General features: G+C 41.1%; 1 protein-coding gene across 6 annotated transcripts in view; it reads left to right on the plus strand.

Annotated features, from left to right (window-relative positions):
* Nucleotides 1-24,802, plus strand: part of DIP2B (DIP2 acetate--CoA ligase B (putative)) — a 193,883-nt gene that overhangs the window by 114,793 nt on the left and 54,288 nt on the right. For 4 of the 6 annotated variants that reach the window (XM_072990900.2, XM_072990901.2, XM_072990902.2 and 1 more), the window contains 3 exons: nucleotides 4,311-4,439; nucleotides 8,860-8,985; nucleotides 18,606-18,818. In XM_072990900.2, the coding sequence (XP_072847001.2) occupies nucleotides 4,311-4,439; nucleotides 8,860-8,985; nucleotides 18,606-18,818 (468 nt within the window). The remainder of the gene's footprint in view (nucleotides 1-4,310; nucleotides 4,440-8,859; nucleotides 8,986-18,605; nucleotides 18,819-24,802) is intronic. The other 2 variants (XM_072990903.2, XM_078384404.1) reach the window with 1 other exon arrangement.

Raw genomic sequence — 24,802 nt, forward strand, 5'->3', positions numbered from 1 at the left:
TGATCTCTTACCTGGTTGGTGTCTTGGGCTGTATAAGGAAGGAAGGCAGTTAAAAAGGAAGAAATAAACCAAAATTTGTTTTGATCTCTTACCTGGTCAGTGTCTTTAGCTGTATAAGGAGGCAAGGTTGTGAAAATGGAAAAAATAAGCCAAAATTAGGTTTGATCTCTTACCTAGTTGGTGTCTTGGCCTGTATGAGAAGGGAATGTAGCAAAAAATGAATATAAATTGAGTTTTGATCCCTTACCTGGTCAGTGCCTAACCATAAGATACAGTATGTACCTAGAAGATAGTTATATGATACGTATTAACATTTATAAACCACTATCTCTTTAAATTTTGATCAAGTAATTGGTAACACTATGAATATGGAAATAAATACAAGAGAACTCAACCCAGAAAGAGAACTATTAAGCTGAACAAGTCAATAGATCCTGGCATATTAACACATTAAATGGGTAAATATTTCAGACACAATAATCTTTGGAACCCTTCAGACTCGGAAACAATATGTAAAGAGGTCTGTTGTTCATTTCTGAACAACATAAACAAAAACTTTTTTCCTAGGTATGGTTACTGAGGAAGGAGATTAACCAAATACAATCTAATGAATGCTAGGGATGAAATACACAGATTAATCATGCAGAATGGGCATATGTTTCAGAAATGAAACATTTCTGTTTCATTTCCAACAACAACACCCACGGCTCCATCAGAAAGGGGTCACCCAGAAAAGGATCCCTACAAATGCTACTCTTTCCCATCTGTGTGGGAAGTCTGTTATTGAAATCCAGCTTACATCTGGCTGCCCCCTAACAAACCCATTTATCTCCATTAAAAAACAACAACCTCTCAAAAGTACCACATCAACTGCCCTGCCAGACCTCACCACCTTAAACCTACACCACCCAGGCAACGCTTTAATGTAGTTTCCAGAGCTATAGACAAAACAGGAAGCAATCCTGTCCATTGATACAGAGTACATCTCTACAAACTATGAACCTGAATGGCTGAGAAAGTTCACGGTTAAGCCCGGATGAAAGGTAAATGTAAATAATTTTGAAAAGCCAAGGTCTCTCTACTCACTCTGCTCCCAATGGCTGTTGAGGCAGGAGAGCAACAAGTGGGCAAAGACCAACTGTCAAGAACAAAGCACTGTTGCTCCAGCAATCATGTGACCTCAGAGGTCATGTGACACCTCCTCTCATTATGACCTCAGCAGTATGTCAATAGTTATTTAAATGTCTCTCACACTCTTAAGCCCAACCAGGCTGCTTGCAAGAATGAAATAAAAGTCTTGTCCTGTGGATCATAAATACTTCTGCATGGGCTTCTGTCCGGCTGTTTTGTCTTTGTTTTTCTTATAAGCTCATAAATGAGAAGTAGTATCTCCAAATGAGCATCCATTAACTATCTTAGTTAATGACATGGAGTTATTTACCTACTCCTTTTTAGGTCAAGAGTCAAGAATGGAATATTAGAAGATGTTGGAGAACTATTTCCCATTCAAAGCACTATTTATGTCACAGATTCAGAAAATGTTACCACTAAAATAAATCTTTCTTTTTCTCGTCCTGACTTAGGGCACAATCCTAACTAGCCAGGCTGGCCTTAGGCTGGCTGAACCAAACTCTCACAATTAAGAGGGAGATGCCTGTTAAAGGTACAGAGTGCTATTTTCCGCCAAACCCCTGACCCGTGAGCTCCACCACTTCAGAGGGACAATAGTGCCGGGCAGGGAGAGGGCTCCCCTTCTGGACGCATGGGTGCTTCGGGAGGGCAGGCGGGACCCAGCCCCTACGAGAGGGGGAGAGTCGGTGGCGGAGTTGCTCCTGTGCCTTCCAGGACCAGGGAGACAACCCTGAAACAGGGCGCTCCTGGGAGCCCCTGATGAGGAAGCCCCACGTTCACCAAGTAGGTGCTGCCGGTTGGGCTGAAATTAGAAGCCAGGCAGATTTTGAGAGTGGGTGAGCATGTCGCACTCATGCGCATGCACTCAAGTGTGACACACCCCTCCGTAAGCACGACACATCCACCTGAGAGTGTGACACGCCCCTCTGTAAGTGTGACATGCCCTTCTATGAGCATGACACGCCCACCCGCGAGCACAGGGGTGCCTCCACCCCCCCAACCGTCCACGCACAGAGCCCGCACGCCCCAAACGGTCCGTGGTCCCAAAAAGGTTGGGGACCGTTGTTCTAAAGGACTGATATCCCTTTCCACATCCAAACAAAGTAGACCCTGAGTATGTCTAAAAACTTCTAATCTGCTTTTTTGTCCTTCAGTGTTTTATTTCTTTAGAACCTATAAAGCTAATGTTGCATAATATGAGGAATTATATTTTTAGTACTCTGGCTAGAGCTATGTTTGAGTTAAACAAAGTATTATTTCTTTGGTTGTGGGTTTTCCGGGGCTGTTTGACCATGTTCTTAAGGTTTTTTTTCCTAAGGTTTCGCCAGTCTCTATGGCCGGCACCTTCAGAGGACAGGAGTCAGAACTCTGTCTGTTTCTTAATTTGTTTGTCTGTCTGTCTGTTTGATCAACTTATATACCACCAATCTGGCTGGTGGCCACTCTGGGCAGTTCAGAACAGAAAAATAACACAAACAAAATCATTAAGTATAATGAAACTCAGATTATAAAATAAAATATGGCAATATCAAACAAAATAAAATACATTCTAAAATACCTAAATATGATGTACAGTCGGACACACCTGATAGAGTATTGACATAAAAGTATGAAGGGTATGAGCAATGGGAACAGGTGTTCCTATATATGTTTTCTTCCCCAAATCTGATTCCTCCCCCCCCCCCCAATGAACTTATGCTGGGAACATGTATCTAGAGACACAGCCCATGATGCCCAAGTGTAAAGTGTTGGCTTTGGTGTTTAGATTCATGGACCATCTTATCTGGTGTCCACTTATGTGAGCTGTTCAATTTGCTTTTGTAGTCCTGCTGTTCTCTTATTCACCAAGGCTGGAAAGGGACAGGATCTTTTCCGTAGCAGCCCCGGGAGTTTCTCAGAAAATTGGGCTTCTGTTTCTGTTTGAATGGGCAGGGCTTAATTCCTAATTATCTTATTTGCTGCTGCTGAAGTTTTTATATGGCCATATTTTTCATGGTGGGTTGTGTTGGTCTTCCAATTGGTGTTGGTTTTTTATAAGCCATGCTGGGAGAGAAGGCCACCAAAGAATCAACAGAACTTTTGGCAAGACTTTTGGCTCATTCTCCCTTGGCTGCTTACCTTTGCCAGCCTGTCTGTCTGCCTGCCTTTCGCAGCAGCTTACTTCCTCTGATTTAGTGCTCTTTTTCTTCTTCACAACCAGGAAGGAAGGAGCCACTTGCAAACTGTGCAGCACTGCTGTGCTGACAAAAATACTGAAAGGGAGGACATGGAAGGGCAGCTAAGGAAGCTGTAGCTAGAAGTGTAAACTGCCACTGGTCTGCTCGGCTAGGAGCAATGGCCATTTTCCCTCGGTGGTAGATGCCAATTTGCATACACTTTGACTAGCAGAGCAGTATTGGCATGAGCATAGTTGCACATAATTTGTGTTGCACTCTGTCCCGTGCTGTTTATGACATTGATATGAGCACAGGAACCTAATGATCAGTAGATTCATGTCTGTCATGGTAGTAGTGGGGGCAGGGAGTCCCCAAATGTTATTTAAACATGCACATGTTTTCTGAATGTATAGGCTGTATGCCTGAGCAGAACAACACTTGAAATGGACAACTTCTAATCTATTCTAGCTTCTGTGGCATGTGATTGCGTACACACACATAGTCCGCAGTTCTAATCAGTGCTTTGATGTAAAAATGGCAGCAGCCTTCTTTTCTGTTCTCACTTCACACACGGTTCACTTTGCGTCTTACATTTCTTCTGCATTAATCTGTGGAGAACCTTTAGCCTTGATGCAGATGCACTGGATGTCAGCTCCCATAATCTGTTAGTAGAAGTTCAAGACATTTAAACATCCACTTTCCTCACTGTCACCCTGCCTGCTCAAGAGAGAGAGAGATACAGGGGCCAAATCTTCAAAGCATATTTTCCCAACATTGTGTAATTTATTCTTTAAAATATCAATAAAGGTTCCCCCAGAGTTTGGCATGTAAGTGCAAAATTATTTTTAAAGAATTCAGTTTTTGTTGTTTTTTTTTTTTGTAAAATTCTGGTATTTTCGCAGATGCTTCAGATTGGTACTGTGCAATTAGTAAATAACTTATATCAAGTAGAGATTTTTAATAATGGCCATTTTTTTCTTGTTTCTTTCAAAATATAACATGTGTTTACAAATGTTTCCACAGCAATTGATTCAGCTTTGCAAAAAGAATCCCGAAATCAGACACCAGCTCCATCTGCAGCTCCAGCACCATCTTCATCGAAGTATCATCGGGCACGTTCCGGGGGAGCCAGAGATGAACGTTATCGGTCTGGTAAGGATGTTACAAATGCGTATGAGAGACAGTGATGTGGTTTATTTGTTTTTCCCCTTACACTCTTAATTTCGGAAAGACTGCGCCCATATAATTCTTAATAGGCCTTTTCAGATACATCTAGAAGAGTTACCTGTAATGATTTAAAAAAAAAAAGAGAATGTGTTGACAAAAATTACCTATCCTTAGTCTAGTTAAGACTGCCCTGGAGTGGAACTAGCTGAAGCTATGGGCCCCTCCCCAAATGGGTGGGTGCATCTCAGGTAGAGATCTTGAGAAAACTTAAAAGGAAATCTGAAAATGCTTCAGCGATGTAGGTTTTTCAGAAACAAATGGAGCAAATTTTAGGCAGAGGTGGACATAGCAAGCAGACTCAGGATGAATAATATAGCAGTTCTGTTTATCTATTAATAAGATTTAAGGATTGTTGTGCCTGTCTAATCAATGCCCTCATACTTTGTCCTCCTATATACCTTTTCAGCCAGCTTCTACCTGCTCCTGGCCTCGCACAGGTGGCTTTCTTGATGGCACTGTTTCTACCAAGGAGCTGTAAGGTATCAGAGGACATAGGATGACTGACTAATCTCCCTGGCTTTCTGGGGAGGATATGATATTTTATCTTAAGAAAAAGACTGTGTACTGTGGGTGGATTGCTCTCCTAACGTTCAGGAGATGTTATGTAAATAACAAAAGCAAGGTCATTCTCATGTCAGTAAGTATTGCCTGTCTACGCTTGTGCCCTGGGATGTTCATATCTATATGCACACTGTAACAGTAGTATTTTAGGCAGGGTAGATAAAAATCAATGACTTAAAAATGAAACTGATTTAAAATTTAAAGGATTTGTATACAATTTATTTTTTTTTTCAATTTAAATCATTAAAAAAAATCTGGTTTTTAAAAAAGTATTTAAATAAAATCCACCCTGATTTTAGATCTAGATTCTTGTAATGTTCCCTGTCATCTGACTAGCAAGGCCTTATTTTCCCATTTATTGATTATTCCTTCCGATTCTAAGACAGTGGCACTCTTAGTAGCTTTCTTTTTTCCAAACCAATTTCAAATTTAGCCAAAAATTCTGGACATTACATGTATACAGCTGTGCAGACAGCTTTGTAATGGGATATATTGCAAAAGTAATTTAAAAGGTTCTTTTCTTCACTGGCAAGGACCAACTGGATATCTGAAGAAGAATAAAAATGGACCGAACCGAACCACACATGAAGAACAATTTCAAATAAGAGAGTGAGGTTTACTTGAAAGATAGATAGATAGTCTTGCAAGACAGAGTGCTTTTGGTCTAGTTTATATATGCATGTATTCTTGTTGAAAGCGCAGGTCCACTGGGCCTTTGTGTCTCACAGATACTACAAAACTAATGCTAGGAAATGTATGTAATAATGTTAACGGTGTATGTCAGTGTCAGAACTGAAAGAGATCCAAAGAAATCTTGGTTATTCCAAAGTCTACTAGAGCTTCTTGTTGAGTTCCTGTGCTTCATGGCAGGGGAGACCTCTCTTTTTTTCTACTTCCTTTTTGCCTTTGCAACCTCATGGTTCCTACCTAATTTCCTGTTTGACTTTTGCTGAAACTATTTTAGCAGGATACTGTATATATGCAGTAAAACATCTTAAGTATTTCTTAGTTGTGCTGAGTAGTGACAGTCTGCTGAGCAGTCAGTCTCTATCCTAATAGCAATATATCTACAACTTTGTGAGGTTCTGAATTCAGTATTTTCTAGCCCACATTTTCCTGAACAATTTACAGTACAGTACATATCTTTTATGGTTGGCATATAAGCATAAAACCAAGCCTACGTATTATCTTGATTTTCAGATTTTAGGTGGGAAAATACATTATGTGCTCTCCTCATTTCTCAATCTATTGAGGTGCTTTTCTGAAAGCAAACTCTTAGAGAATTTACTATAAGAAGTTAAATGTAAAATATCAAGCATGTCAAATTTGGATGCTTGATACGAAACCCGCTAGGAGGCCTTGGAACAGTCACTGGATCCTATCCTATGCTATCTCACATCACCGTAAGGCTGAAACAGCAATTCTGAGTAAGCTACACCTTACTCAGCAGTATCTCATTTGCTCAAGTCATCTACTATTCTGTTCTCAAGCAACTTTAAGCAATATTCTTGCTGCATTTTCCCAGCACACCACTATCTGCAAAGGCAAGATCGGTCACTTGTTATTTGAACCTATAGCTCACCATTTTGTATTTCTGACTTTGTTTGGTTCAGAAGGGAGGGGTCTTTCAGCTACCAACCGGTTTAGATCAATCACAAATGGACCTTACGTTAGAACATTCACGTGTTTTCTCATCTTTCTGGGTATGACAGCCTTATGCCACCATATGTTCCTTCTTCATGTTCTCCAAAAAAAGGAAGTCATTCCTGAAGTATATGACTCATGTTGAGTTGGTTTTTGTTTGTAGCACTCAGTGATTGTACTTGTCCTGATGAGTCATGTTCAGTAGGTGGCACTTACAGTGTGAAATGTGTTATTTTTGCCTGACCTGCTGCAGGCCAATCCCCCTGGGTCCCTGTCAACTTGCTGAAATGGGCCTCCGAAAGTACAGTGCTCAGACTTGTGCAGGCTGCTGCTCTTAAATGCACAAAGCAGTCCTTGGCCTTTGACATCAAAGGAACAGTTGCATTCAGAAAAAGTGCTCATCAGAGCTGCTCTCAATATCAGATTCTTCTAAAAAGATGGGTATAGTCTGGTGATTAGTACAGAAGACAGCTCAAGGTTTATGGCTCATATGATTCACCAACCAAACTTTCTTCTAGTTTCTGTGTGCTTTGTTGTCCTTTTTTCTCCACTACAAGCAGTAGTTGCCTCTTCCCACGCCTCTTATGGGTGGGTTTCTTACAATGGGGAACATTATAAGCCCTCCTAGATATTCTTGGACTGTATTTCCCATAATCCTCATAATCCATTGCCTATGTTGATTAAAGTCAAGAGTGATGGGAACTGAAGTCCAAATAAACACATAAGCTGTTGAACAGTATTCTCTGAGTTCAGTTGCAAAAACTTAAGAAATGTGGAGTTACTTGTAGATGCCTTCCTCACTTAACAAGACTTTCATAGTTAATATTTTCCCAAAGCTGGAGAAATTTCTATACAGTGTGAGTGATACCCCTGTTGTGATTTAAAAAAAACAAACAATAAAAATCTTCTGTTTTTCAATATTAGAGGATGTTTGTTGCAGAGTTTTAAGGACTCTTCCCCTGCAGAGGTACTTCCAGATAATTTTATTGTGGCAATTAATTCCATAATGAGTTGAATCTTGCTTTCTGCGATCCACAGTTTGGTGACTGAACATATCCCTCTTGAAGATGTAGAGAAGTAGATATTTATATATGTTGTGAATAAAAATTGTCTGTGGGTGGTTCATTCTGTAAAATGGAATTTCTTAAGCCTAGACTTGGCTGAAACTTAGTGACATCACTTTTGTGGGGAATTTTGATTTGTAAGACTATTAGGATCTGATGCAGGATGTTTGAATTGTGTGCATTTGGCTTTAATTTATCTCCTTTTTTCTGCATCTATGTTTTTTTAAAAAAAGACATGTGAAAGGAGCATAACAGATACACTGTGGGTATTCACCCGTGAATAATAACTAGAAAATTTCACATTTATTAAAAATGTTATTAATGGGCTGGATACAAAACATCCCTTTTATAAGTAGAAGCGCTTCTTCTGTTTGCATTAGGAACTTGAAATCCACAGGAGACTTCCATGTCAGGAAGGGTAGGGAGGGTCTGTTTTTCCCATTTCCTGCAGCAGGCTCCAATACTGTTCCGTATCGATTCCAGAGGGTCTCCCATTTCTCCAAAGTGGCTTTTCTGGGTGGGGGCGGGGGAAGGAAACAATGCAAACTCTCCCTCCACTGGGTTTGACTCCAGTAGGTTCATAGAACATTGAATTCATTGAAATGGAAATTTCTATGGAAGAACAGTACAATAATTTTTTTTCCAGAAATTCCACCCACCATTACTGGTCAAGGAGCTTCTCAGGTTCCTTGGAATCCACCATGTTTCCACAACCTTTGTCTAAAACCTAGGAAGGCTGCTTCTCTACAGTCTCTCTTTCTCTCTCTCTCTCTCTCTCTCTCTCCCTCCCTCCCTCCCTCCCCCCCCCCCTCTCTCTGTACAGTATGGGTGTGTGTTTGTTTTAATGCAGATCAGAGCAACCTGAAATATGTGGGTAGTACAGCTTTTGTCAGTTTTGCAATATTTGCAGGTATGCCTGATACCATTTTGTTTAACCTTGCAAAGTGGCTCTGAGCCCAGGATATTTTTTAAATACAGTTATGGAAAGATAATTCATTTCAGGGCACATAGTAATGGCCACCTCTTCTACTTGCGAAATTCTGATGTGCTTTGTGATTTTCTCTCTCTTTTGCCAGACATCCACACAGAAGCGGTCCAAGCAGCCTTGGCAAAACACAAGGAACAGAAGATGGCTTTGCCCATGCCAACAAAAAGACGGTCCACATTTGTACAGTCTCCAGCTGATGCCTGCACCCCTCCAGGTTAGAGATCAACTGGCGTTTGCTCGAGTTTCCCGTAATGATTCTGCTGCCCGCTTCTCTGTGCTTGAGCCATTGTCAGAGGTTTTTTTGCATTTCAAAATCAATGCATCCAGAAACATTGTCTCCCCAAACACAGGTTGTGCTTTGTTCAATAGGAGTGAAAAGTTGGCCACCTCCCATGAATCTCTGGAACAAAAGATGAATGGTATATATACAGTCGTCATTATTTTGATCTGTAATTTGCTCCCAAAGAAGTTGAAACTTGCATTCAGGAACAGAGAACTAAAACATTTGGGAAATAAAGATACCAGTTCAAGTACTGGGCTGGCTTTGAAAGTCAGAGTTGAGTTCTAGTACAGATAGACAAACAGAGAAAGGGGGGGATCCCCAGAGTTGATTGGCCTCTCTACTATCCTCATCAGAGTTAGCTGGTGGGATTTTCATGGTGGAGAAATGAGCGTACTTTGACATCCATTTTTTAAAAACTGACCATAGCTTTTGAGATTGGCAGTAGGTGAAGTCAGTCAGATGACATTTGCTGCAGATCTGCTGATTTTGTTATCCAGTGTTGAGTATACTTTTTCAGGCTGCAGCAAGAGTGAAGTGAACACTCTGTGTGTAAAAGCAGTTGTATAAACTCATTGTGCATGCAATAGTGCTAGCAACACGTCTCCTGGGCATTGCATTCTTCCTATTTGAGTTTTAAAAAATCTATGTTGAGTTAACAAGCTCTTCATGGTATCAGTGAACACTCCCCTTCTTGCAGGCTCCTGATATAAGAATGATTTAATAATCCTTATTAATGTGCAGAATTTGGGGATACTCATTTCAGTCAGTTTTCTGGGCATTTTATTAACAGGAATTTGAGGTTCATGGTGTCAATCACCTGTTAACTGATAGCCAGATCTCCTTGTCTCTTTAAATCAGTTTGATAGCACTAGTCAACTATCCAGAGTAGAATAGCTGGTTAATGGGGATCTTTGGAGGCATAATTGGTTGGTTATTCTTTCTGTACAAAAAGTAGCAATTCCCCATTTAATCATGAAGTTCACATTTCTAGCTCTAGGATATGTTTAAGTTAAATGTACAGCAGGACCCCTTGTATCCATGGGATCAGTATCTGTGGTTTCACTTATCTGGGGTTTGCCACAGCCGTATATACAACATACTGTACAGGGGCACCCCTTGTGGCCTTTGTCCCACCTCCTGGTATGTTGTATATAGGTTTCTCTCATATCTGCGGTTTCAGGCATCCGTGGTAGATCATGGAACTGATCCCACCGAACACAGGGATCCTACTACAGTATATTCAGCAGAGAATGTCTGTGTGGTGGCATTTTTGTTTAAATCTTATACTAACTTGGTTCCTCTATCATGTTGGCAGTCAGCACTACTGTGTTTCCCCGAAAATAAGACAGGGTCTTATATTAATTTTTTCTCCAAAAAAAGCAATAGGGCTTATTTTCAGGGGACGTTTTATTTTTTTCATGTACAACAATCTACGTTTATTCAAATGCAGTCATGTCATCTTCTGGTTGCTGCACAGTGGTGGAGGGCAGGCTTTCACTTGGGCTTATTTTTGGGGTAGGGCTTACATTACGAGCATCCTGAAAAATCATACTAGGGCTTATTTTCAGGTTAGGTCTTATTTTCAGGGAAACAGGGTATGCACCTTATGTTATATATATGGAAGCTAATGTTTCCACTCTCTCCATTCTTTATGTAGCAAACAAGTTTGCATTGTGAACACCAGTGCTCTGTCAGTGTATCCTAAAACAGAAATGCAGGAACAAAGCAGAACATCATATAAGAATTATAGATTGTAATAATGGGGGGAAAGGTCATTGATATTCATTTATATGTGTTGGAGCTAATTTACTTTTCCAGGGTTTCTAGATACACACATTAACTGGTGTTTAAATATATAAAAAATTGTATATGGTATTGATGCTTTGTATACTGGGTGCAGGGCACTTTATGGTATACCCAAAGCCGGTACATATGGATAAATTGTGGGACTCTCCTAAGGTCACAGAACACTTAGTCCCTTTGCTGCTACTCACTGTTCTGGACTCTTGCCTACAATGTTAGATGTTTCCCTGCCCTGTGGATTCAGAATGAACAAGTTTCCCATTTTGGTCTTGTGAAACTGATACCCTTCATTAAACCTGTCATGTCTTCTGGATGATGGTTTGCCTGTACATGTTCAATGTCTTTAAAAAAACCCAAGCTCTACTGGGAATAGTTAATGAACCTTAATGTTGTCTCTTTCTTCAGATCAAATGCAGGAGACTACACACATCGAGGACACTGATGTTTACAGCGTTTAGCACAGTTTGAGGGCTCCCCAGCTCCTTGTGTGTGACCTAATTGTATAGACATTCAGATTCTTTCAGAGGGTTGAATTAATGTCATCTCATTTCTCAGTGTGAGAGACTGAATTCATTCCCTAATGTCATGAGGTTATATTACTTCAGTGTCTCCATTTGTAGGGGTTCTTTGTGTGCTCTGATATTATTCAGTCATGTAGACCAGCACATCAGCAAACTGCCACATGTACAAGAAGGAATCAAATCCAGAAGATATTTTCCCTTTTTTCCTCCCTCCCACCTCCCAGGAATCTGTGTGTATATATTCAAGCCTACATTTTTCCTTAGAACAAAGTAGACTGCACAATGTGCATTAAAAACAAGAGCAGTGGTAATCTCCATGTACCAAATTGGCACACGTAGCTTTGGGAGGGAAGATGTGTTCCAGGTAGGTTGGAAAGATAGCAGAAAACTGAATGCAGGCTTCAGACTGTGACTTGGTTAAAATAATATTATAGTTTTCTGCCATAAGAATGAACTTTAGGATGTCTCAGTTACATATGTTCTTCTCTCTCCTCACTACTTCTTTCCCATCCATGGAAAAGACAAGCTTTTGATTTTAAGCTAATCATTGTTCCCTGTGATGTTTGAACAGGGGGGAAGATGGTGTTTGTTTCAGCTGTGACTAGTGAGAACAGGTCAGTATCAAACCTCAGTTTCAGATCCTGGATTGTTTCTCTTGTTCAATAATGAAACAACACTTCTCTGGTTTCACATGTCAGAGGCAACAATGGTTGGTTTAAATTTTAACATTTAGGCTTTCATGTGTCTCAAGGAGAAGGGGATGTGCACAGTTTTGAGGCTTCCTACTCTTCATTCCCATAGCTTCCTAATATGTCTGATCTAAGATGTTGAGAAGAATATTTATACTTATATTTATTTATTTATTTATTCGATTTATATCCTGCCCATCTGGTCTGGTCGACCACTTACAAGAATTATTCTTGTAGCTCTAATTGCTTTATTCTGTAGGTCAAGGTAAATGTGTGTTTGTTCAAAAGTTTCCCCCCTTTTCTTTAGAACCCTTGGAAGAAGATTATTACTTTTCGTCTTCTGTATTAGACCAGGTGCATTTAATGTAGCCCCTCCCCCAAGACATCCCATAAATATAAAGCTACATTATGTTACTCATCCCCTTCACACTCACTGCCAGTCTTCCAGAGTGCACAAAATGTGATGCAGTATTACACTGGGCACAGAAGTATATTCAGCCCTGCAGACTGGAATGGAAGTACAGTGGTGCATTGACTTACGACCCTAATCCGTTTCAAAAGATGGACGTAACTTGAAATAGTCATGTCGAAGCACCATTTCCCATAGGAATGGATTGAAGTGCAATTAATCTGTTCCAGCTGAAGAAAAAATCACACACACAAAAAATCACTGCAAGACTCATTGGAAACGTGATTAATCCCTTCCAGCCGAAGAGGGGGAAAGAAAAGCAATCAAGCATGCAGGACCCATTGGAAATGAACAGAAAACAAATGAGGCAAATTGGAAATGCACAGAGAACAAAGGGGGCAGGTTGGAAATGAAAGGAAATCAAAGAAAAAAGCAAGGGACGCATGCAAGACCCACCGGAAATGGGGAAAACCTCCCCCCAAAAGCAACTAAACCCTCCAAGACCCATCGGAAATGGCAGGGAAAAAGCCAAAGAAAACCAAACCCCCCAAGACCCATCGGAAATGGAGGGGGGAAAGCCAAAAAACAAACCCCCAAGACCCATCGGAAATGGGGGAACTCCCCCCAAAAAGCAACCAGACCCCACAAGACCCATCGGAAATGGGGGATAACCCCAAAAAGCAACCAAACTCCCCAAGACCCATCAGAAACGGGGGGGGGGAACCAAAAAACAAAGAATCCCCCCCAGTCCAATGACAGCACAGAAACAACCCCCCCAGCTCAAAACCATACTGCAAAAACACCCATAATAGTTTTTAAAAAGCAAAAAACAGCACCTTACCTTACCAGGCAGTCCGAAGCCTCCCTGCAAACACACACACACACTCACTTAGAAGCAGAAGCGAGGCAGTCCCAAGCCTGCTGGGACACACACTCTCTCTAACTGCTGGGGCGAAAGAGCTACAAAGAAGCAGCCTCGTTGCCACCTACAATTAGCAATTTGAATTTCCCCCCTTTTTCTGTTTTTAAGTGGAATCTCTAGTCTCAAGTAGAAGCAAAATTTTGCAGCCGGAGCTGGTCGTAACTCGAAATTGTCATAAGTAGGAACTTTCGTAAGTTGAGGCGCCACTGTATGTGATGAGCCAGTTGGAAGGCTGCTGTCGGACAATATGCCTTTTGAAAGACAATGAACTGTAATGAAACAGCACTCATATTAGAGAGCCCTAAGTGCATATCTGGTACTAAATCTCAGATTTCACATAGGAAAAAAAGAAACCAAATTAACATTTACAAGTTACTTGGCTATATGGAAGAAAGATCTTGGAATTATTGTAAACAAAAGTTGAAGATGAGCCAACGGTGCAATGTGGCTGCAAAAAAGGCCAATGTTATTTTATGGTACATCAACATAAGTATAGTCTCCACATCCCAGGATGCACTAATTCCCATCTATTCAGCATTGGTTACACCTCATCTTGAGTATTGTGCCCAGTTCTGGACAATGCACTTTAAAAAGGATTCAGACAAACTGGAACAAATTCAGAGGGTGGCAAAAAGGATGATTAGGGTTGGAAGTCAAGCCCAGCCTCCTGAGGAAAGGCTGGAAGAACTAGGCATGTTTGGTCCTGAGAAAAGAAGTCTCAGGGGAGATATGATAGCACTCTTCAAGTATTTAAAAGATGGTTGTCTGGGCAATAGTGCTCAAGCTTGGGTCACCAGATGTTCTTTGACTGTAACTCCCAGAAATCCTGGCCAGCATAGCAAGTGGTGAAGGCTTATGGGAATTGCAGTCCATCTGGGGACATGTACATCTGGGGACCCCAGTTTGAGAACCACTAGTCTAGAGGGGGAGGGCAGGATCTGTTCTCAGTCATTCCATAATAATGGGATTAAGTTGCAGGAAGCCAGATTTCAGTTGAATATCAGGAAAAACTTCCTAACAGTTAGAGCAGTATGATAGTGGAACCAATTATCTTGGGAGGTGGTGAGTGCTCCAGTGCTGGGGTCATTTAAGAGAAAATTGGACAAGCATCTGTCAGATCTGCTTTGATTTGGATTCCTGCCTTGAGCAGGGGGTTGGATTTGATGACCTTACAGGCCCCTTCCAACTCCTTTATTTTATGATTCTGTGATTCTTATCTAGTTATCCTATAGCTGTAGTTTCAAAAAATGACTTTTAACTTAATCACTCTGTTTTCTATACAGTGGTAGGAGTGTTAAGATGATATGGAATGATTCCCACCCAATGATTTGAATGTTTTGGAGCCTATTAATAATCATATATAACACAGAGTATGTTCAGTGAGTCAGGTATTTTCCTAACATTTTATTAATATGGTCCTGCCTAGCTTAGCAGCAGTTTTTTTAAAGGCAGTTGCACTTTTATGTCCAGCAGTATATTATCATCTGCCAGCCCTATGTTCCCTTGCACAGCACTGCCTGCTTCAAGTTTTAATTATTTATATGGCCTCTTTTTTTAGTAGCTGGGTTATATAATCCTGCTGAAGATGCATACGGAATTAACTTTGCAAAGGCTTTTATCAGCTTCGAAGCTTAAACTCTATCACTTTGCTTTTGCGTAGACAAAATGTCAAGCATTTATTTTTGAAGGCTACATTAATTGTGATGTTCCATTTAAGCAAAAGTCTCCCCCCTCCCTCACTTTCTTTACTGTGAATGCTGGCTTGGACAGATCTGAGTCACATGGCTGGAAAATATGTATTGGTTGCCCATCAAGATGTCAGATGAGAGCACAAAGAGTGTGTGTGTGTGTGTGTGTGTGTGTGTGTGTGTGTGTGTGTGTGAGAGAGAGAGAGAGAGAGAGAGAGAGAGAGACCATCCCACTAGCCCTTAGTTTTGTGAGCAGTGGATATTTTTGAACATGCTAGATGACAAATGGTTTTCACAGAATAAGAGTAAATTAGAATATATGACATTCTTAACAAACTAGTGAAGGATCCTCCTGGTCTGGTTGCACCAATTGACCTATTTTCCTGTTACTTCAATCTGGGAATTAACTAGATTCCTATTCTAATTTTGCTCATCAGGGCATTTGTTTTAGTGTCAGTGTTCAGATTTCAAGCACATTTGCATTGCTGGGATGTCTTGATTTATTATCTCAAGAAGGTTGCCATCTCAGTGACTATAGCGATCTAGACCGTTGGAGACCTGGCTTCAAATGCTGATACAACCAACCCTGATGATCACTGGATAACATGCATACATACATGTATGTATGTATGCAGGAGCCTTGTGGCGCAGTGGTTAAACCGCTGTACTGCAGCTAAAACTGTGCTCACGACCTGGGGTTCAAATCCCAGGTAGCCAGCTCAAGGTTGACTCAGCCTTCTATCCTTCCGAGGTCGGTAAAATGAGTACCCAGCTCGCTGGGGGTGGGCAGTGTGCAGCCTGCTTAATTAACTTGTAAACCGCCCAGAGAGTGCTTGAAGCGCTATGGGGCGGTATATAAGCAGCACGTTTTTTTTGCTTTACATACATACGTACTTATGTACGTACGTACGTTATTGTTACAGCATCAAGCCATACATAAAACAAAATTGAATGCAGAGCTTCAAGTACTGACATATACTGCAAAAAGCCAAATCAAATAAACAAAAAGCAATAAAACTACAAATATAACAATATAAGACCAATGTCTAAGGGTTTGGCTATCTATTCTGGCTACTATGGCATGCCACCCAAAATTTCGATCACTTGTTCACCATTCCTCGTTTCTCGTGGGCATGCTCCAAAATGACATTCTGAGGTTAAAACAGGTTCATTTGAACACTTTGGGAGGAAGGGCGCTGTTTAGCTTGGATGATAATGTGTGCCCCCAGTTTCTGGCTTTGAGATCCACCGAGCCAGTTCTGCTTTGGATGACTTTGTCATTTCCAGTAAGATGATGAGTGGCAGTGAAGTGCCCGCTTTCTGTTGTCACCCTCTCTGGAGAACTTTCTGAGGAGTACGTGCTGTGTTACCAGCTTGCCAGGGACACTTAAGGGAGGTGTGGGTGCTAAAAGTCTTGCTAGCTGATCTTGTGTGGATATTTCCTGATTTATCTGCTGTTTCATTTGTGTTTAATGTATTTACTGTATTTGAATCTGACCCTCTCATTGTCATTATTAGTAGTAACAAAGAGAGCCTTTAGGTTGGAGTGGGCAAACTCAGGGGGTTCCACGGCTGAAAATTCTGCCATTCTTAGTGATGTCCAGGATCAGAAGTAAAGATGTTTTAGGAAGAAAAAACAAACAAACAAACGAGGGGGGGGACATTTTTCTTAGATGGGAGTTTTGGGATGGACTTGAAGGCCATATGTTGTCCCTCTTTGCTGTAGATAGATAGGCTGGCAGAGCAGAAAGCCTGTTACAGTGACCGCATTTTTGAAGAGAAACAAGATACATGGTTACTAATCCGCGTGAGTTGTTTTTACCAAAAATGCAGTTTCAAGGAAACTGGAAGTGTGCATGGGGGAGGGGAGAATCCACTTTTGGTTGCTGTCATGAGACTGGAGCCTGGTCATCTGTCTTGGTGATAGTGTGCGACAGTTTCCAGAGGATCTGAAATTAATTCCCAGACACACCAATGCTCTCCATTATGCCAAGGGTTCAGAGCTTGAGTGTGTTCTCTACACAGTCCTAGAGGAGTGAACGTGTTCACTCCGATGCTTATGTTTCCCTTTCTCTATTCAGTGGGTACTTTATGCAGGAATGTCAGCACAGATGGAGAGAAGAAGGTGATTCCATTCCCTTTCTTGCAGGCTTGCTTATAGAAGCAGCGGTGCATTTGAAGAGGGAGGGTTTGTGCTCACATGTGGGCTTTACATATGAGTAAGAGCCTTGAAATATTTGAGTTCTTACTCATACATAGAGACTACACATAAGAAATAACCTCTCTTTTTCAGATTTGTCACTGTTTGCAGGAGCAAAGTGTCAGGGATTGGACAGAGTTACTTACCTCTCTCTGTCCTGTTAATAGCTCTAGATAAATTAATGACTGAATAGGACTCCTGTTTCTGGATACGAGACTGTAAGAAGAACTTCTCAGTGCCTTTCCCCCACCTTTTATTAAACTACTTTAAAACAGGTGAATGGCAAATCTAAATGTAACTTAAAAAACCCAGTTTGATTAATTGAAGTGTGCAAGAAAGCTGATACTATTGACACTGGTGGCAGAGAGAAAAGTTTGCCTCTTTTTCATCTTTGGAGTTTCAGAGTTTTAAAGTAATTATATTTGTATTTCAGCCCACTTCAGTACAAGCACTGGTCTACATTCATGTTAACCTCACCTAATCTATACATTATTGGGAAATAATGTCATATCCATGTTTGCGTTTGGTGTATCTTTTTTTTTTGAGTTTAACAAATAGATGAATTGGTTATTTCCTATTCAACTGTGCACTTACAAGGAGTTTATAATTACTAGGTGTCAAAAGGATAAGTGTGCATTGTTTACATGCAAACACGTACACGCGGACAAACACACATAAATAGAAAATCCCAGTGGCACTGTGTGGACAGCTGAAGATCTGTTACAGTCACTCTTTATTTGGAACATTTTAGAGTCCCCTGATGTAACCAGGAGCCTGTTCTGTTTTTGTATATATATGAAATATATATTATATATATAAAAAACAGAACAGGCTCCTGGTTACAGGCTCCTACAGTCAGACACAATCTATATAGAGACAGATAGACACACACACACACACACACAGAGAGAGAGAGAGAGAGAGAGAGAGAGAGAGAGATACAGGTGTTACTGCGAATGTTCATTTTATCCACGTCTTCCTGAAAAATCAGTAACTGTAGAACTTGAGAGTTTCCTGGAATATCTCTTCCCAAAACTTTCTTCCAAGATAAGCTGATTCTAATGTTTTCCATTTCAGAATTGCCGGTGGTTGGGGAAAACTGCAGCCAGGTTCCATAGCATGCAAAGAGCAGGGTTGTGACCCAAAAGAATATTACCTATAAGGGATGGACGGGACTGGGTTTCAATTGTTCTCTCCAGCTTTCTTTCCATTATTTGAACACACTCTGCCTGGGTGTTATGGAGCCTTTGCCAGTGTTCCCTTGGTTGCAAAGAGAGCATGTTAAGTGCGGTGTGCTTCCCTTTTCTGATCCCACACAGACACGTCTTCTGCGTCCGAAGATGAAGGGTCGCTCAGGCGCCAGGCTGCTCTATCTGCTGCATTGCATCAGAGCTTACAGAATGCTGAGTCATGGATCAACCGATCTATTCAGGGGTCATCCACATCTTCATCAGCATCTTCTACACTATCCCATGGAGAAGGCAAAGGGACCAGTGGGTCACTAGCTGATGTATTTGCCAGTACTCGAATAGGTAGGAGCTGGGTCTGTGGGCAGCAAAACTAAGCACTGCAAGTTGTCTTCTTCTTTTTTTTGGTAAACATTTAGAAATCTTCCAATGCCCAAAGGTCACGTTTATTTGCAGAGTTTGCTCACTGTAAATAGAGAGCTACCAGGGGTGAGCATGGCCCCAGAAACTTGGAGGCACCAATAGGAGGAAGACGACCTGTTGAGAAGGGGAGGGGGTGAGAAAGAAAGTCTCCCCTTGACATAATTGTTTTGGAGGATGTGAAGAACAGCCTGGCACTTTTCTTTATGGCCATTGCTATTGCTTACCCTTGTAGCTGCTATTTGCCTTAGGTGTTCTCACTGCTGATTGCGTGGAATAAATCTCTGTAGCCTCATGTATTATGTCGTGTTGCAGACGTTTGTCCCTTAACCAACCAGAAGAATTGCACAGGTTCTTTTAAGTTGCCTCTCCAGCAAGTACTGTAACGAGCTCTTGCCGTATCCTAGTTAATGGCCTACCTGGCAGGGTTTGCAGGGGAGGAAGAAGGAATGTCACTGTCTTGTTACCTGGAAGAGATTTCACTCTTCCTAGATGATTATATGAGTGGCTATAGAGAAGCACATTGCTTTCCTTGAACTCCCCCAACTTGTAGACCAAGGATTAGCTCCTGTCTCTTCCCAGCAGAGTAACACATTATGGCTAAATTCAGTTGCTATTCCCAGCTAGAGTACACTCATTGGATCACTGGGTTTTTTATATATATAAAAAAAATGTGGTAGCTGGTGCATTAGATTTACTCTAGCTGGCCCTAGCATTTTGGATTTAGGTCTGTGTAGCTTTCTGAAGACCTGAACCATCATCTCCTCTACTCAGTGTTACACATTGGAGTGGGAATTTAAAGATCTGGATACCCCAGGCTCAGTTTTTTGGTGCTCTGAGGTGCTCCCTGCTGCTGGTGCTGCTGTATGACATTTTTGTAAGGTTTGTTTGGCTCCATTGTGTGTGTTCTTTTGTTCAGTGTGTTCCAAAGGATACTGCTGCATCCCAGGGGAATGTCTCTGTGTGCTCTCTCTGCTTTGGCTTAATTGGTTTCAGGCAAGCAGTGTGTTAGATGTTTGGTGTCTCTAAATTGCTTCTTTTTCTTTCTTTTAACCTGTATGTTGCTGGTGTCTTCGTCTCTTACTGGGATGCAACTCATCTTCTAAAATGGAAAACTTGGGAGATTTACCAATTTAATATACCAATACCATGACTATTGTTTTCTTCAAAAAAGAGATTCCTATTAACCAGAAATAAAAGGAAAAATACGTTCTCAAATTGGAATTGCCTGCGATTCAGTAATGTCAGATTGGTGCTATAAAATGCATCTCTTTCTTATAATAAAACCTTCAGAATATTAAGCATGGTTAAATTAAGGATGACGTTTCCACTAGTACCACGGCATTTTCAATATATGGACATTGATCACCATGTAGAAACAAAGGGCTCCCTCTAAAATTGTAGGGAATTCAACATTTTTAAAACATAGGCATGGTTAGACAAAACACAGTAGATTTGTATTTTATTCATCTAAAATTTATGTGCATGGGGCAAATAGGCAGTTCAGTGAATAGAGGGCCTTTAATCAACTATATAGTCACTAGCCCCTTCACGGATTGCTGCCTTGTTGTGGCGAAGGGGCTTGAGTAACTCAGAGAAGCTATGGGCTATGCCGTGCAGGGACACCCAAGACGGACAGGACATAGTGGAGAGTTCTGACTAAATGCGATCCACCTGAAGCAGGAACTGGCAAGCCACTCCAGTATCTTTGCCAAAAAAACCCGATGAACAGAAACAAAAGGCTAAAACATATGACACTGGAAGATGAGCCCCTCAGATTGGAAGGCATCCAATATGCTACTAGGAAGAGCAGAGGTCAAGGACAAGTAGTTCCAGAGCTAATGAAGTGGTTGGCCCAAAGCTAAAAGGACGCTCAGCTGTGGATACGCCTGAAAGTGAAAGCAAAGTCCGATGCTGCAAAGAAAAATACAGCATAGAAACCTGGAATGTAAGCTGGGTGTGGTCAAACAGGAGATGGCAAGAATAAACATCGACATCCTGGGCGTCAGTGAACTAAAATGGACGGGAATGGGCGAATTCAGTTCAGATGATTATCATCTCTACTATTGTGGGCAAGAAGCCCGTAGAAGAAATGGAGTAGCCATCATAGTCAACAAAAGAGTGGGAAAAGCTGTACTGGGATACAATCTCAAAAATGATAGAATGATTTCAATACGAATGCAAGGCAGACCTTTCAACATCAGAGTAATCCAAGTTTATGCATCAACCACCAATGCTGAAGAGGCTGAAATTGATTAATTTTATGAAGACTTACAACACCTTCTAGAACTGATACCAAAAAAAGATGTTCTTCTAATTATAGGGGACTGGAATGATAAAGTAAGGAGTCAAGAGATAAAAGGAACAACAGGGAAGTTTGGCCTTGGAGTTCAAAATGAAGCAGGGCAAAGGCTAATAGAGTTTTGTCAAGAGAACAAGCTGGTCATCACAAACACTCTTTTCCAACAACACAAGAGGCAACTCTACACATGGAAATCACCAGATGGGCAATACCGTACTCAGATTGATTATATTCTCTGCAGCCAAAGATGGAGAAGCTCTATACAGTCAGCAAAAACAATACCTGGACCTGATTATGACTCTGATTATCAGCTTCTTATAGCAAAATTCAATCTTAAAATGAAGAAAGTAGGAAAAACCACTGGGCTACTCAGGTATAATCTAAACCTAATCCCTTATGAATACACAGTGGAAGTAAAAAACAGATTTAACGAACTCGATTTGGTGGACAGAGCGCCTGAAGAACTTTAGATAGAGCCTCGTAACATTGTACAGAAGGCAGCAACAAAAACCATCCCAAAGAAAAGGAAATGCAAGAAAGCAAAGTGACTGTCCAATGAGGCCTTAGAAACAGCAGAGAAGAGAAGGGAAACAAAATGCAAGGGAGATAGGGAAAGTTACAGAAAAGTGAATGCAGACTTCCAAAGAATAGCAAGGAGAGACAAGAGGGCCTTCTTAAATGAACAATGCAAAGAAATAGAGGAAAATAACAGAAAAGGAAAAACCAGAGATCTATTAAAGAAAATTGGAGATATTAAAGGAACATTTTGTGCAAAGATGGACATGATAAAGGAGAAAATGGTAGGGACTTCACAGAAGCAGAAGACATCAAGAAGAGGTGGCAAGAGTACACAGAGGAATTATACCAGAATGATCTGGATGTCCCGGACAACCCTGATAGTGTGGTTGCTGAGCTTGAGCCAGACATCTTGGAGAGTGAAGTCAAGTGGGCCTTAGAAAGCATGGCTAACAAGGCCAGTGGAGGTGATGGCATTTTAGTTGAACTATTTAAAATCTTAAAAGATGATGCTGTTAAGATGGTACACTCAATATGCCAGCAAGTTTGGAAAACTCAGCAGTGGCCAGAGGATTGGAAAAGATCAGTCTACATCCCAGTCCCAAAGAAGGGCAGTGCCAAAGAATGCTCCAACTACCGTACAATTGCACTCATTTCACAGGCTAGCAAGGTTATGCACAAAATCCTACAAAGCAGGCTTCAGCAATATGTGGACTGAGAACTCCCAGAAGCACAGGCTGGATTTCAAAGGGGCAGAGGAACTAGAGACCAAATTGCTAACATGCGCTGGATTATGGAGAAAGCCAGAGAGTTCCAGAAAAACATCTACTTCTGCTTCATTGATTATGCAAAAGCCTTTAACTGTATGGACCACAACAAACTATGCAAGTTCTTAAAGAATTGGGAGTGCCTGGCCACCTTGTCTATCTCCTGAGAAACCTATATGTGGGACAGGAAGCAGTAGTTACAACTGGATATGGAACAACTGATTGGTTCAAAATTGGGAAAGTAGTGCAACAAAGCTGTATATTGTCTCCCTGCTTATTTAACTTATATGCAGAATACATCATGCGAAAGGCTGAACTGGATGAATCCCAAACCGGAATTAAGATTGCCGGAAGAAATATCAACAACCTCCAATATGCAGATGATACCACTCTGATGGCAGAAAGTGAGGAGGAATTAAGGAACCTGTTAATGAGTGTGAAAGAGGAGAGTGCAAAAAACGGTCTGAAGTTCAATGTCAAAAAAACTAAGATCATGGCCACTGGCCCCATCACCTCCTGGCAAATATGAAGATATGGAGGCCGTGACAGATTTTACTTTCTTGGGCTCCATGATCACTGCAGATGGTGACAGCAGCCATGAAATTAAAAGACGCCTGCTTCTTGGGAGGAAAGTGATGACAACATCTTAAAAAGCAGAAACATCTCCTTGCCGACAAAGGTCCGCATAGTCAAAGCTGTGTTTTTTCCTGTAGTGATGTATGGAAGTGAGAGCTGTACCATAAAGAAGGCTGACCGTCAAAGAATTGATGTTTTTGAATTGTGGTGCTGGAGGAGGCTCTTGAGAGTCCCCTGGACTGCAAGGAGATCAAACCTATCCATTCTAAAGGAAACCAACCCTGAGTGCTCACTGGAAGGACAGATCCTGAAGCTGAGGTTCCAGTACTTTGGCCATCTCATGAGAAGAGAAGAATCCCTGGAAAAGACCCTGATGTTGGGAAAGAGTGAAGGCAAGAGGAGAAGGGGACAAGAGATGACGAGATGGTTGGACAGTGTCATTGAAGCTACCAACATGAATTTGAAAGGAGGACCTGGCGTGCTCTGGTCCATGGGGTCACGAAGAGTCGGACATGACTTAACGACTAAACAACAACAAGAAATAGTCACTAGGTTGTCCCCATTTAATACCAAGATTCCCTAGTTATATTTGATGCAGAGCCAGTTCTGAAATCTATGCATTTTTCATGGATTTTTTGGCTCTTTTCATAGATCACATGTGGTGACTGTGTGAAAAAGTTTTGTTTATGCTAAATTTCAGTTGCATTAAAAGTAGCCACACACTGTCTGATCCTGTGTGCCAATGTTCCATGTGAAACAACCAAGGATGAATTAAATGGGATGCGGTAGGAACCATAGCAACACCCTCACTACAAGCCGATTGGACTGGAATTTTGAGAGGTTGTTTTGCTATGACCACTGCACTCATTGAGTGACAATAAACTCTTAGACAAAAATTAAAATCTGTCTTGTCACATGAGCCCTCCAGCTTTTGCATCAGAACTACAGTAATTGTTTTGAAACTGCAGAAAGTGAATTGTTCAGGTGTTTGAAGTTATACAACAGTGGAGATCCTCCTATCTTACTGTGCAGACCCACCTCTTCTAAGAAGCTGTATCTTTGGAGAAACAAATTAGGTTAGCCCCCAAACCACAGTCTCAACCCATGGTTTGTTGTTGAATTATGAACTATGGCCCATTTGATCATCACTTGTCATAATGTCCAAACCTACAAGTGTGAGTTGTCCCTGACTTGATTCTCTAGCTGCCCCAATCAACAAAACAGAAAAAGGGAGAAAGAGAAACAACCAAAAATCAGAAGCAACTTGTGCCTTAAGGAACAAACAATGGTTAGCGTGAACCGTGGCTTCTGGTGATGTACAGGGAAGCCAAATCTCCTTCTGTTGGAGATAAAGTCGTAGCCCTTTAGTTTACTCAGATTAAAATATATGTCTGTTTTCAGCATTCATTAAGTATTTGAGCATAAAAACACAAGGGGTGCCTGAGCAGAAAACTTCTGTTCTTCTAAGTGATAACATATTTACAGTATTTAGTCAGTAATAGCACTGGTGTGTGTAAAACTCATAAAACACATATGATTCATATGTGAATTGATTATTGTATATTTATATTGATGTAAGTGAACTTGTGTGTTGAGTTTTTTCACATCATTGCTGGTTGAAATAAACAGTACCTTTTAAAGAGTCAATCTGTGGCTGCCAACTCTGTATAATTAATTGTGATACAGAGGCAAAACCTCTCCCTCAGAATCTTTTCCCAGTGGCTTTAACCCTGTTAAAGTTATTTTAC

This window comes from Pogona vitticeps, chromosome 2, assembly GCF_051106095.1.
Source record: "Pogona vitticeps strain Pit_001003342236 chromosome 2, PviZW2.1, whole genome shotgun sequence".
Lineage (NCBI taxonomy): Eukaryota > Metazoa > Chordata > Lepidosauria > Squamata > Agamidae > Pogona > Pogona vitticeps.